The sequence below is a fragment of the Microtus pennsylvanicus genome, chromosome 4 (assembly GCF_037038515.1).
Source record: "Microtus pennsylvanicus isolate mMicPen1 chromosome 4, mMicPen1.hap1, whole genome shotgun sequence".
NCBI classification, from domain to species: domain Eukaryota; kingdom Metazoa; phylum Chordata; class Mammalia; order Rodentia; family Cricetidae; genus Microtus; species Microtus pennsylvanicus.
This window is the reverse complement of record NC_134582.1, coordinates 143,636,472-143,652,559: the sequence shown is the minus strand read 5'-3', so window position 1 is coordinate 143,652,559 and position 16,088 is coordinate 143,636,472. Positions and strand designations below refer to the sequence as shown.

At 38.1% G+C, this 16,088-nt stretch overlaps 1 protein-coding gene across 1 annotated transcript in view; it reads right to left on the bottom strand.

The window, feature by feature from the left end:
* Ankrd26 (ankyrin repeat domain containing 26) overlaps nucleotides 1-16,088 on the bottom strand; it is an 84,680-nt gene that overhangs the window by 25,226 nt on the left and 43,366 nt on the right. The window contains 1 exon segment of the mRNA XM_075971193.1: nucleotides 2,405-2,534. Coding sequence (XP_075827308.1) covers nucleotides 2,405-2,534 — 130 coding nt within the window.

Genomic DNA, 16,088 nt, shown 5'->3' with positions numbered 1-16,088 from the left:
GAAGAGAAGCCACTTGGAAAAGATAAATAACAATTCTTTCATAAGAATGGCGAACATACTGATGGTAAGAAATACAGATAGGTTGGAGGCAGGGTTCTTTTCTTATCCCCACAGGAAAATACTCATCTTCAAAGAAATTGAAGCCGGGCGGTGGTGGCGCACGCCTTTAATCCCAGCACTTGGGAGGCAGAGGCAGGCGGATCTCTGTGAGTTCGAGACCAGCCTGGTCTACAAGAGCTAGTTCCAGGACAGGCTCCAAAACCACAGAGAAACCCTGTCTCGAAAAAAAATCAAAAAAATAAACAAAAAAAACAAAGAAATTGAGGGACCCTGAATATTTAATTACTGATGGATGGACACATTTTGTAAGTATTAATTTTTATTTATATGTCTTATTAAACATTTCTTTATAAATATATAGAGCTGGTTTTGAAGTTGGACTCTGGCTCAGTCCCTCTCCAATTCCAAGCCTGTTAGTAAGAGAAAAACCTAGAGTTTCTGGAGTTTCTGTCTCATGTCAAGAGCCATGATATGGGAAAGAAAGAAATATGAGTTTAGAAAACATCTTTGCTTTTCTTCATATCTATCATACTTTTCATTGAATATATATATGTATGTCTATATATGTCTATATGATTAATGTTTAAGTTTTTCACAATGAACAATGAGTTTTTCCTGAAGTGACATTTGAAGTTTCCAGGAAGAAGATGGGGCCCCACAACAACTCCACCTGGTTGATATGACGTCATGATACTGATAGCTCTACTACAAGACCTGTTTTGGATACCAGCTGCACAAAATGATCCCAACTTGGTTAGCTGAAATGGTGCACATCTTGTACAACATTCTGGCCAGACTGCCACAAAATACTCAGAGACTATTTGCAATTTTAAAAGACATTGATCTTGAAATTTAACCATCATTTTACTTTCACAAGATCCCCCAGAAAGAATGTCGCCCCCATGACAGCTGGAAGTAATTCTAGAGGATGACGTCCTCTTTCCCAGTAAAGTTTACCCCTGGGTTTAGGGACATCATTTAGGGCTTGGGAGGTTGAGGGAGGAATTTTATAAGCTCAGGGATCATTTTGAAAAAAAAAAAGAGGGATGATGGGATAATAGATTTGTAATTGTGTGTTACTGCTTTTAGACAAATATATTGGTATAGATTCTTGTATATTGATACAAAGTTAAATTATATTGACTATTGTATGCATGCATGTTTCTACCTCTGTTTAAAACATTCTTATGTATTGACATATATTGTTTTGATATATATATATTGTATATATTTACCATATTGCAGTGTACATTTCTACCTCTGATTAAGATACTTATATAATGTTTGTATATTGATATATATTTACCATATTGCAATGTATATTTGTACAGTGTTTATATTTAAAGGTCATTATCCTCATTTGTTACACAGTTGTTTATTGTTTTAGTCTTTAAGTTAGATAGATATTGAGAATTATATAGATAAATAGTCATCTAAGTTTGTCATTTATAATTAGACTAATCAGGTTCTCTAGATATATAGAGATTATACTCAGTATAGATAGATAATCTTCGACCTCTTCAAAGAGCTGTAGAAAATGGCCTTTAATCTAACTCAGAGTTTCGTGATAGTGAGACACAATTGCTCCTGGCAACACCGCTCTATTTCTGAGAGAATGTTGAGCACGAAAGACAATCCACCTGGAGCCTTTCTATTTGGCAGAACTGGCCTTTGGGCAAAGAAATGCCCATACTTCAACCACTGACAGAGATACAGAGCATGCATCAATGGATAAAATAGGACTGTCATATCCTGCCAAGACAGGGTAAGATAGTTTTGAAAAGTTCCTTGCCTTTAATAATGGTATGTTAGTTATGTTAGGCCTTAGCCAAAATTGGTTGACTCAACTTTGCAAACGAGACTTTGGGTGATTGCCCAGGTAGTCAGTTGTCTCTGTCAATTGTTGCACATTTTGGATATATCTCATTTGTTGAGTAGTGTTTATTCCCTTCTCAGATCTTTGACGGAGTTGAAGATTATATAATTGTAGTTACTCTCTACATTATTTGGACTCCTTGAGATAGAATGTTTAGCAAAGCTTTTGTTCTCAATATTGTTTGTTATATTTATTATTTGTTGTTATTGTATATAGTTGTATTTGGTTTAGTTCTGTCTTATTTAGACAAAAAGGGGAGATGTAGGGATAAGTCACGCCCCTTAGGGGGCGTGTTTGTCTCGGGCTAATGTTTGCCTATAAGTTTGGCAAGCTTGCTCCCAGCCGTCCCTTTTCTGCTTTCCTGGTCTCCATGGGAACGGTGGTTCTGTAAGTCTATTTCGCCATTAAGGCTATATATATTTTTACAATCTGTCTGCATTCATTTACGCCGTTACAGTTACAAATTACCTCAGGTCTTACCATGGCAACTGGAACGTTCACTTCAGCATGACTGACTTTTGAAACCTCACGAAAACTCTGTCTTCTGCCATCACACCCATGTCCTTTCTTTGGGGGCATAGTCAACATCTTCTTTATACTGTAAGAAGGCAAAGGAGGGGAGTTTTTGGCGAGTAAACACCTGATACTTGTTTAAATAAATATTATACCCTATTATATGGAGGGAACATCTGTAAACCACAATCCTGTCTCAAAGCGACTTTACTTGAAATCATTTGGATTACATTATACTCTTAGATAATTGATGTCTTAGTGGTTACTATTGTGATGAAACATGACCAAAAACAACTTGGGAGGGAAAAGGTTTATTCTGTATGTGTATTTTGAATCATTCCATCAAGGGAAGCCAGGAAGTCAAGACAGGAAACCCAATGGGACGGGAACCTGGAGGCATAAGTTGATGCACAGGCAATGGAGAAATGCTGCTTACTGGCTTGTTCCTGCTGGCCTGTTCAGTCTTCCTTCTTATAGAATCTGGGAACACCAGCATAGGGGTGACACCACTCACAATGGACTGGGCCATAAATCTAAGAAATCTCAGGAAAATGTCTTACAGGGTAGTCTGCTACAGTTGAATCTTTTGGAGCCATTCTTCAGTTGAGATTCCCTCCTCTTATCTTGAGTCCACTTGACATTGATATGCACACCAGAAAAATGGTTAATAGTATAACTACATATAGAATTTTATATGTATATTAGCATAGAATATTAGTTTAATATTAACCATTAGGTAAACCCCAGAAGTCAGTAGCTAAAGTGAAGAATAAAAGTGGATATAATGTTTTCAAATATCTATAAAAATATGCTTTGATAACTGTAGAATATGTTCTATAGGAAGAAAACAAAGCACACACAAGAAAATATCCGGGTGGATGGGTGACACAGAAGTGCCGGAGGCTGTGTTTATAAGCCTCACTGTAATAAAAAGGATTGCTTGTTGGTTCCTGACTGCCTGGCTAGCCTAGACCAGAAATAATCACATAGAAACTGTATTATTTAAAACACTGCTTGGCCCATTAGATCTAACTTCTTATTGGCTAACTCTTACATCTTAATTTAACCCATCTCCATTAATCTGTGTATCAAGACATGGCAGTGGCTTACCAGCCAAAGTTACAGCAACTCTATCTCCATCAGCAGCTCCATGGCATCTCCCTAACTCTGTCCTTTCTTTTTCCCAGTGTTCAGCCTTGCTTTCCCTGCCTACTATAGGTCCCAGTGTTCTGCCTTGCTATAGGTCCAAAGTGTTTTTTATTCATTAATGATAATCATAGCACACAGAAGGAACATCCACATCACCTCCCCTTTTCTGTTTGAATAAAAAAGAAGGTTTTAACTTTAACGTAGTAAAACTGCATATAACAAAACAGGAAACAAACAAGAATTACATTTACAATATTTCTATTTACTTTATTTTTTTATCATCTCAAGAAAGAGGTTGGAAAGCTGAAGGATACAACCAATTTAACTAACAAAACTTGGTTAACTGAGATACTTTTGTAAATGGTACAGACTGGTAGTAATTTATTTAAAGGAAGAGTCAGCACTCTGGAGAAGGAAAGAGCTGATTTGGCACATAAAACCCATCAATGACAGTGGGTGCTGAAACATTATTTGACAGAATTCACACAGTTGAGTGTATCAATCGGATTCTGTCAAAGGGGTATGACAGATTGATTGACAGAATGTCTCTCCAGGAAGATAATATGCATGCTATAAAGATTATGTTCAAGGATGAGATATTATCTCTACTGGACAGTCTTCATACCTTGGAATCCTCAATGAGGGCATTAGAGCAGAACACTGGACAGGAGATCCAGATGTTACAAAATGCAGTGGTAAACAGATTTGAAAAGACTGAGGAAATTATCAAATTTGATGACCAGGAACAAAAGATAAAAAGGCAAAATTTAACCTCATTGGTACATAAAAATCTCCAGGATAGCTTCTCAAGAGTCCTGCCTGCCTTTCCAGTAATAACATCAGAAAAAGTATCTGGCTCCAAGTACCCTAAGGTTGTCAAGGAATATACATGGGAGGCCATATATATGACTTATCTAGAAGAAATTAAACAAGCAATTGTGGCTTAGAGACTACATTCGTCCTTTGTAAGGGAAATGGTCAAAAAGTAGGCTTTCAGTAACAAAGCCATGCTTCAAGATTGGGCTCAGTTAATCTCAGCAGTCTTAGAAAGTGGACTGCAATTGCTTTGGAGTTTCTTTTTAAAAGAGGAAGTGAGAATTTTAGAGCAACAAGAAAAAAACAAAAGGACTTGAGATTTCCCTAGATGAAATTCTAGGTGAAGGACTTTACCCTGATCCTCAGGATCGAGCTCTTTATGATGACCACACCTTGTCCCTATGAACCACAGCAGTTTAAAGGCTTGGGACAGAATTCAGGAACCAAGAAAGAGAGTCAAATCATATTTTAGGGTTAAACGGGGTCAGAAAGAAACTTTTAGTGACGTTTTTCAAAAACTAACTAGGGCTGTACAAATAGGGGTAACTGACACAGAAGCTAGATGCATAATAATTGAATCTTTGGCTTATGATAATGCCATCATTGAGTGCAAATGGATCCTTGGGCCTTTAAAGATCAGATCAGCACCCATGGATGAACAGGTCTAGCATACAATGAATGTCAAGACACTTGACTATGGTACTGAGCATGGCTGGAGAAGCAATTTCCAATGGTAAGAGAATAAGAATACCAAATGTTTTCATTGTGGTAGAATGGGACATCTGAGAAAGGACTGTAGACAACGGATTCCTAGAAATGGCAGAAATAGGAGGACTCTGCCTTCAGATATATATAGAAGTCATATGTAGACAAGGCAACCAAATACCATCAGGAAATGCCATGGGGGGCCTCTGGCAGGCCCCCATGATGAATGTGGTACAGACATTCCCAGTTACTGTTGAGAACATCTCTCTCCAGAAAAATTAAAAAATCCAATACCTGATGTAAAAAGCAATATTGGTCTGAATGATGGATTAAATGTGGAGGATGAGTCAAAAACTCCAGTAGGACAGAGGAAACGTATATTTTGACAGACTTCTATAAATGATCAAAGATAAGGGTTTGTACAAATGGTATTTTTATTGAAGGCTTATTAGAAGTGGGTATGGATGTAAGTATCATTACTCCAGAATCTTGGCATCTAACTTGGCCTCTTCAAGATGTAGATGTTCAGTTTCTGGGAATTGGAGCCATATCTTGGGTAAAAAAAAGTATGGGTTGAATGCATAGGGCCTGAAGAGCAAATAGGAAGACTAAGGCCATTTATAGGCAATATTGCAGTGAATTTGTGGGGTCATGACCTATTGCAGCAATGGAATACCCAGAATAACATTCCTGAAGGCCCATACTTCTGAGAAAAACATTAGAAGACATACAAACAACTGCACCAGCCATTCGGGCTGTACAAGAACACAAAGCAATTGATAAAACTTCAGAGGTACCAACAGCCCCACCTTTAAAATGGCTGACTAAGAAACCAATATGGGTTAAGAAGTGGCCTCTGGCTGAGGAAAAGTTGCAGGCTTTAGAACAGCTTATACACGAGCAAATAGATGCTCGACATATAGAAGAATCTACCAGCCCTTGGAATTCTCCTGTATTTTTTGTTAAAAAGAAATCTGGAAAATTGAGAGTGGTGACAGATCTAAGGGCTATCAACAAGGTTATTCAGCCTATAATATGGTTATTCCTCTACAATATGGAATTTCTCTGCCTTCTCTGTTACCAAAGGGATGGCCTCTCATAGTTATTGATTTAAAGGATTGTTTCTATACTATACCTTTACAAGAAAAGGATAGAGAAAAGTTTTCCCTTACAAAGCCTACTTATAATAATTCTCAGTCTACTAGAAAATATCAATGGACTATCCTCCCACAAGGAATGCTCAATAGCCCCACCCTGTGCCAATACTTTGTCAGCCAGCCATTGGAAATAACATGTAAGAAATTTCCTAAGTCTATAATATACCATTACATGGATGACATTTTGTTATCTGATTCAAATGCAGATACTTTAGAAAGGATTTTTTTGTTGTTGTTTTTTGTTTTTTTTTTTTGGTTTTTCGAGACAGGGTTTCTCTGTGGCTTTGGAGCCTGTCCTGGAACTAGCTCTGTAGACCAGGCTGGTCTCGAACTCACAGAGATCCACCTGCCTCTGCCTCCTGAGTGCTGGGATTCAAGGCGTGTGCCACCACCGCCTGGCTAGAAAGGATGTTTGAAGAAGTAACGAAAGTCTTGCCTAAATGGGGATTACAAACTACTCCTGAAAAGATTCAAAGAGGAGATTCTGTTAATGACCTAGGTTACAGAATAGGTTTACAGAAAATTAGAACACAAACAGCACAAATTAGGAGAAACTCGTTGCAGACTCTTAATGACTTTCAAAGTTTATTGGGAGATATTTCCAGTCTACGACCGGCTGTTGAGATAACACCTGATCTAATAATTCATTTAAACAAAACCTTAGATGGTAATAAAGACTTGAGTAGTCCCAGAGAATTAACAGCTGAAGTGGAAAAGGAATTGACGATTGATAAGGAGAAACTACAGGAGGCACATGTGACTAGAGTGAATCCAAATCGTAATTGTATTCTGGTCATATTACCTTCCAGGATTTCTCCTACAGGAATTTTAATGCAGAGGGATGATATTATCTTAAAATGGATCTTTTTACTACAGAAACCAAGTAAAAAATTTAAAAATTTATGTGGAAAAGTTTTTAAATTAATTATAAATTAAGGTAAATTATAATTATAAATTATAATCATAAATTAAAGGTAAATTGAGACTTCATCAATTAGCAGGTATAGACCCAGCAGAGATTATAGTACCTTTTACTGGTGATGAAATAAAAAAGTTATTGAAAGACAATGAACCCTGGCAAATGGCTTATGCTAATTTTGGTGGAGAAATTAATAGCAATTATCCCAAAAGCGATAGACTTAACCTTATAAAGAGAACTTATTGGATTCCTCTCTGAATTTTACGTGATGATCCAATAACTCCAGTACATTTTATACTGATGCATGTAAAACAGGGAAGGCAGGTTACAAATCAGAAGAATTACGTAAGGTGTAACAAAACCCTTATAATTCTGTCCAGAAGGCAGAATTATATGCTATTCTTATGGTACTAAGCTATTTTTAAAAACCTCTCCATATAGTTACTGATTCACAATATGCAGAAAGAACTGTCTTACATATTGAAACTGCTGAATTTATACCAGATGATATGGAATTGACTTCATTGTTCATCTAGGTGCAAGACATAATCAAGAATACATAACACACATCCAATCTCATTTGGGTCTGCTGGGTCCTCTAGCACAAGGTAACGTAGAAATTAATCAATTATTGATTAGAAGTGTGTTGCAGGCCTCTAAATTTCAAAAAAAAATCATGCCAATAGCAAAGGTTTAAAGAAAAAGTTTTCTATTACATGGCAACAAGCTAAGGACATTAGAAGAAATGTCCTACTTGCTCTTTGTATAATCAAACACCATTGCCTGCAGGGAGTAACCCTGAGAGTACTCAAAGGAACGAAATCTGGCAGATGGATGTGTTCTATTTTACAGAACTTGGCAAATTAAAATATTTACATCACAACCATAGACATGTATTCAGGTTTTCAATGTGCAACTGCCTTGAGCTCAGAAAAGGCTGATTCAGTAATCACACACTAAACTAGAAGTTAAGTCCATCATGGACATTCCTGCACAAATAAAGACAGACAATGGTCCAGCAATGTATGTAAGAAAATGAAATGGTTTTTTGCTTATTATAACATAAAGCACATTACATGTATACCAAATAATCCTATAGGTCAGGCAGTTATAGAAAGGTCAAAATGTACTATAAAGGATATGCTGAACAAACAGAAAGAGATGGAAAATACCCCCAGAAATAGATTGCATAATGCTTTATTAACTTTGAATTTTCTTAACACTAATGAGAAAGGAACAACAACAGCAGAGAGGTATTAGATAATGGAAAAAAGTTCTGAATTGAATCAGCCAGTATATTTCAAGGATGTGCTGACCTCACAATGAAAACCAAGAGATGCGCTATGTTTGGGAAGGGGTTTTGCTCTTGTTTCCACAGGAGAAGAAAAATTATGAATACCATAAAAATTAATAAATATTCGTTTTGAAAAGGAGAAACCTATTGAAACAGAGAAATGACAGCTCATCCACAATGGTGACAACCATACAAGTGGTAAAGAAAGCCATATAGGGTTGGGGCAGTGTTATGTTCTTAACTTTGCAGGAAAATTACACGTCATCAAAAATTCAAGAGACCCTGGATGTTTGAATGCTGACAGAAGAAAAAATAACTATCCACTAAGGAGCATCTAGAAAACAGAATATGGTTTACGAAACAAGGTACTGTTTCACTTACATTTATATATATATATATACACTCATATATATGAATATATTAATAAATATAATTAGCATTAACATACTAATATATTTAGCTGGTTTTGGAGTTGGACAATGGCTCTGTACTTCTCTAAATCCAAGCTTGTTGTTAAAAGGTACATTCAGAATTTCTGTATCACATCGGTAGCCATCTGGTATGGGACAGAAGAAAGACTTTAGGAAAAATTTTACTTTCCCCATGCCTATTTTGTCTATATCATATTCTTCATTGTATGTATGTTTATATGAATGATGTTTAAGTTTTCCATGATGAACAATAAATTTTCCTACAGATCCTTTTCCTGTAGTAATCTTTGAAGTTTCCAGGAAGAAGATGGGGCCCCACAGCAACCACTCCACCTAGCTGAGATGACATCGTGATGTAGACAGCACTAGTATAAGACAGCTGCTGAAATGGTACACCCTCTCATATTCTGGCGAGAACTCCAAATGAGAACTTTGGGGGAAAAAACAACCTATTAACTGCTTGGAAATTGTTTGCAACAATACTAGACAGTAACTTTGGAACTTAAGCACAACTTATTTTTGGAGAATCCCATTAAGAGAACATCTTCCCCATGACAGTGGGAAGCAATTGCAGAAGACAAATGCCCTTGTCCTAAAAAAATTTGTCCATAGGGTTGGGAACACTGTTTAGGGGTTGTAGATTATTACTTGTACTAGATAGAGGGTTGGGATAAAAACTGTTTGTTAAAAAAACGGGGGGGGGGGAATGATAGTGGGTAATAGAGTGAATACTTGTGAGCTATTATTTATGGATAATTTACATTGGTATATCATGTTCAAATAATATTTGTTACTTTTGTTTATATTATTTTTACATATATACAAAAGTTATTTTGTCAGATTGTAAATATGCATGTTTCTACCTCAGTTTAGGACATTTTGCATATTGATACTACTTTTAGTGTATATTTTCATATTGCATTATATATTACTCCTACCTCTGATCAAGATACTTATACATTGTTTACATTTTGAGGTCATTGTCCTCATTTGTTGCACATTTGTTTACAGATTATTTAATATTCTTACATGAAGTTTTAGTCTTTAAGTTATACAGGTATATAGGTCAATAGTTGTTCATGTTTGTTGTACATACAGTCAGATCAATTAGGTTCTTTAGATACATAGAGATATTATTCTGTCTAGATAGTATTCTTCAACCACTTCAAGGATCTGTGGAACATGGCATTTAAATAATTTAGGGTTCTGTTGACATGAGACATGATTGCTTCTGACAGCACCAATCTATTCCCGAGAGAATGTTGAGCACCAGAGATACTCTACTTGGACCTTGTTTTCTTCTTGGTAAAACTGGCCTTTGGGCAAGGAACTGACAATGCCTCAACCACTGACAACTTACATAGTATTCAGAAATGGATAAGCAGGACTGTCAAATCTTGCCAAGACAGGGAACAATAGTTCTGAAAAAATTCCTGCCTCTTAAAATGGTCTGTCAGTTACACTAGACCTTAGCCAAAGTTAGTTGCTTCAACATTGCAAAATGGGACTCTGGGTGATTGCTCAGGTAGCTAATTGTCTCCGTCACATATTGTTCACTTTGTAAGCTACTTGATTGTACTTCCTGCCTGCTCAAATAATATTATCTCCCTTCTCAGGCCTTTGATGGGGTTGAAGATTAGATAGTCGTAGTTACTGTACTCTTATGATTTAGCCAAGCCATTTCCTATAGAAGACGTAGACTCCATAGAATAGAATGTTTATTAAAATATTTAGCATGTGTTCCTTGATTAATATTAATTATGCTGGTTGTAATTCTAATTATACCTGATATCTGTTCCTAGTGCATATAGTTTTGTATTGGGTTTGGAACTCTCTTATTTAAACAAAAAGGGGAAGTGCTGTGGGAGCACATTCTGCTCCTTCAGCCAATAGCCTTTAAGATACCAGCCTAATGGGGTGTGGTCTCTTAGAGTTTAAAAAGCAGTGGGAACCATGCACCCGCTCTCTTGCTTCCAGCTCCCATTCTGGCTGCTAAACTCTGTTCCTGTTTGAGCTCAGAGGACTGTTGTTTAGGATGGTAATCTCTAAGTTTTCCCCTTAAATAAATAACCCTTTTATTATCCTAATTCTGGATTGGTGTGGAATTGTTTTGCAGCATCACTGCTTGACCTATTAGCTCTAGCTTCTTATTGGCTAACTCTTATATCTTAATTTAACCCATCTCCATTAATCTGTGTATCGCCACATGGCAGTGACTTACTGGCTAAAGTGCCAGCATGTCTATCTCCGGCAGTGGCTTCATGGCGTCTCCCTGACTCTGCCCTTCTTTTTCCCAGCATTCAGCCTAGCTTTCCCTGCCTACAAAATTCTGCCTTGCTATAGGTCCAAAACAGTTTCTTTATTTATGGTAATCACAGCACACAGAGGGGGCTCCCACATCACCACGCTCTAAGCACACATCAGGGCGTCTGGGTGACACAGAGGCTGTGTTTATAAGCCACACTCTAAGCCCAGCCACAGCACAAAGCTCAAAGCACCAAGAACACCCAGAGTTTAAGACAAACAGAAAAAGTCCTTGAAGTTTCTATAGAGAGGGAAATTAAGACAGAAAAGTTTTGGGATGGAGGAAGTCCACAGAGAAAGAATGAGTTTAAAAAAAATGGACTTTTTAAAAACTACATATCTTTGCTAACACAATATTGACTGAACACATGAAATAAAAAACATGTACAGAAATAGTTAAGTAGGAGGAAAATACTGATTACACTCAGCAAAAAAAATCAAATACTCAGAGAGTAGGTATAACAGCAGCCATGTGTGGGGTCAAGAAAGACTCCAGAAAGCATTCCAAGTTTGGTCTGGTAGGATAAGCATGAGATCATTTCATTCTTCTGTTCAGGTCATACATGAGCTTTTGTGCACATGACCCAATACACAGTTGAGCCTTCCGAACCTCTAAGTTCTCTGAGCAAGGCCAACTGCAGACTGGAAATATTTGAGAGAGCATCTGTCCCCACATGTACACATGTGCACCCCTTTTCTTCTAATTCCCTACACGACACAGTGGAACATGAGGGGGCTGGCTTGTTTGTTTGTTGGGGTTTTTGTCCTGCCTAGTACCCCACAACTGTTTAGCCCCAAAGGAAATCACACACACACAGGTCTCCAAAAATTATAAGCTGATTGGCCCATTAGCTCTAGCCTCTCACTGGCTAACTCTCACACCTTGATTAACCCATTTTTCTGATCTATGTTAGCCACGTGGCTCAGTACCTTTTTCAGTGAGGCAGATCACATCCTGCTGCTTCGGTGGTCTGGGCAGGAGTGGGAGGAATCAACTTTCTCCTTCCCAGAATCTTGATATTGTATGCTATTATTCTTTCTTTGAATAGTTTAAAGGCTGAGGAAAGAGAAACAGCTGCTAAAAGACATTGGATAATGGAAAAGTCTGCTGAACTAAATCAACCAATTTATTTCAAGGATGTGCTGACCTCTCGATGGAAGCCAAGAGATGTGCTATGTTGGGGAAGGGGTTTTGCTCCTGTTTCCACAGGAGAAGAAAAATTGTGGATACCATCAAAATTAATAAAGGTTAGATTTGAAGAGGAGAAACCTCTTGGAAAGGAGAAATGACAGCTCATCCACAATGATGATAATCATACAGGTGGTAAGAAAAACATAGAATGGGGGTAGGGTTCTGTTCTTATCTCCACAGGAAAACATACATCTTTGAAAAGTTCAAGGGACCCTGGATGTTTGAATACTGACCAATGGAAAAATAACTATCCAATAGGGACTATCAAGAAAACTGAACAGGTTCTGTGAGTATGGGGCTCTGGGATATACTAAATCAGATTTCTAAATTTATAGAGCTGGTTTTGGAGTTGGACTTTTGGCTCAGTACCTATTTTTAGTGGGGCAGATCACATCCTGCTGCTTCGGTGGTCTGGTCAGGAGTGGGAGGAATCAACTTCCTCCTTCCCAGAATTCTCCTGTTCTCATTACATCATTTCTACTTCCTGTCTGGTTTTCCCACCTATATTTCCTGCCTGGCCAATCAGCATTTATTTAAAACATGATTGACAGAATACAGACAATTCTCCCGCACCAACACAGAATTACAATTAAGTGTCTTTTTAAAAAATAAAAAATAAAATAAACCTGAAGATTCTTTAAAGGTTTTTTAATATTTAATTAATATTAAATTTATTTAATATTAGCTGGGCAGTGGTGGCACACGCATTTATTCTCAGCACTCGGGAGACAGAGGCAGATGGATCTCTGTGAGTTTGAGGACAGCCTGGTCTACAAATGCTAGTTCCAGAGCAGGTTCTAAAACTACAGAGAAACCCTGTCTTAAAAAATAATAATATTATATTTATTGTTGGGGAGCACACATGTATGAAACCCTGTGAAACTAAAAACTCCTGTATAGCAGAGAGCACTACCAGCCAAGTAAAGAGGCAGCCTACATAGTGGGCAAAATATACAAAGAACAGAACAAAAGACCGAAGACCAAGAAAGCAAATGACTCAATGAAAAACAGCATGAAACCAGCAACCACAGAAAGCTGAAGCAGAAAATTGAGCTAAAGGGCCAGCAAGTGAGACTGAAAAGCCTATGGTGACTTTGAAGTTGGACTAAATGCATTTTGCATTGTGATATGGCTATGTCTATGAGGGCCAGAGAGTATAATGTGGTTATCTAAATGATAATGATCTCCATAAATTCATATATTTGAATGTTTAGTCACCAGGGAGTAGCACTATTTGAGAAAGATTATTAGGTGTGGCATTGTTGAAAGAAGTATTTCACTAGGGGTGGGCTTTGGTGTTTCAAAAGCCCATGCCTGGCCCAGTCTCTCCTCTCTCTTTCCTGCCCCGCCCCCTCTTACAGATCTAGATATAGTTCTCAGCTAATACTCCATCACCATGGTGATGCTTCCTGCCACGATGATAATGGACTACACCTCTGAAACAGTAAGCAAGTCTCTAACTAAATGTTTTCCTTTATGAGGTTGCCCTAGTCACGGTGTCACAGCAACAGAACAGCAACTGAGACAGAATGAACACAGAGATTCAAAGAAGAAATGCAAATGGCTGAGAAAATCTATCTTTCATATTTAGTATTTTTAGTTATCAGGGTCTTTCTCAAGAAAGGCTAAGATTTTTGGGGTTTTTCTTTGTTTGGTTGGTTGGTTGTTTTTTAAAAGGCAGGAAAGAAAACCAATAAATGCTGATATGAATGTGGGGAAGGAAATTGTTATTCACTGCTGGTAGAAGGGTAGACTTGTACAGCCACAATGGAAATCAAGGTGGATATTCTTCAAAAATGCTAGAAATGATCCTGAGCATAGTCCCAGAAGATACATGCTCATCCCTGTCCATTTCTGCTCTTTGCACAATAGCTAAAACATGGAAAAGGCCTGGATGCCCATCATCTCAGGGGCAGATAATGAAAGCGTAGTTCCTAGATACAGTGAAATTTTATTCAGCCATAAAGAAAAATGAAAAATTTGGGTAAATGGAATTAGACATAACCATTCTGCATGAGGTAACCCAGACCCAGAATGAGAGAAACCAATGCTGCATGCTCTCCCTTACACATGGAGATACGTGTGTTTACAGTGGGAGCACCCACAGAAGGCAGGACACTAGTCAAGAGCTATGGGTGTGTAAGTAAAACCTATTGCTGAAGACACCACCTATCTGTTTCCTATTTCAGGGAGAAATCAAGCTGTTAGCAACTCACACGGATACTTCTTAGCTACTGGCTGGAAAAGTCTATGCATACTACCAGGAATAGGCAGCGGTCTTACCCAGCTGTGAATCCTGAGAGCTCCAATCGTGGATGGTCTGGTGTGAAGTGTGCGCTGCTGCAACAGTATGGCAGTAATGAAGCACCTTCTGCTTGGACTGAAATCCTACACCACAAGACCAAACTCAGCCCTGCTCTTGTTAACTGGCCCCAAATCTATGGCTAGCTAGGGAACGGGCCCTAGGGGAAAACTGAGTACTATTAATATGCTAAATGGACATAGTGACACAATTCCCTCTACATTCTTGTCTGCGTACCATAGGTCAATGTGTCTCCTAGTGCTCATCAGAGAATCGTCTTTCTGCAGTAGATGGTGATTAATACAGTGACATACAGAGAATAAGAGACTGTGAGTTCTAAGCTCTAACTGGGACATATATACCACATTCTTTCCTTTCAAGGCTCAGGGACCATTGCAGAAGAGAAAGACAAGACTGTAAGAGCCATAAGTAGTGGACATCTGCACGCAGCAAAACATTTTTTTTCTGGAGACAATAGGACTGCGGCACATGAACTCCAAACAGCAGTGACTACATGCACAAGACTTGCACATGATGAAGCCAGGCAGAATCCCAGGATAATGGGAGGAGGAGCTATCCTACTTAGTGTTCTATTGCTGTGATGAACACCATGACCAAAAGTAAGTCAGGGAGGAAAGGGTTCAGTCGCCTTAACTGTCCACATTGCAGTCTGTCACTGATGGAAGCCAGGACAGGAACAGGGCAGGAACCTGGAGGCAGGAGCTGATGCAGAGACCATGGAGGGGTGCTCCTTACTGACTTACTCCCTATGGATTTCTCAGTCTGCTATCTTATAGAACTCAACACCACCAGTGCAGGGGTGGCCCCACTCACAATGGGCTGGGCCCTCCCCCACCAATCACTAATTAAGAAAAATTCCTATAAGTTTGACCACAGCCTGATCTTAAGGAGGCATTTTCTTAATTGAGGTTTCCTCTTCTCAGATGACTCTAGCTTGTGTCAAGTTGACATAAAACTCTCCAGCACTGGGGCTGCTTACAAATTTCCCCTCCTAGGTGAGGAACTATTGGCAATTAATGGCTACAGGGGGAGGGAGAGTCAGTCCTGGAAAGGCCAGTCACACTCCAGTAGATGACCCTACACCAATTCTCACACAAGTATCACTAAGAGACTTGGTATGTCTATTAAAAAAAAAAAACGCACACAAAGTTTGGAGGAAAAAGTGATGAGAGAGGAACAGGGAGAGGAGGGGAGGGATAGGGAGATGGATTTAATCAAAACCTATAATGTGTATATATAATATCTTAAACAATAAAAAATTTAATAACATAATAAAAAATTTTTGTGTAATAAAATTGCAGTATGTTTTTTCTTTTTTAGTAATTATCAAATTTTCACATGAAAATTCA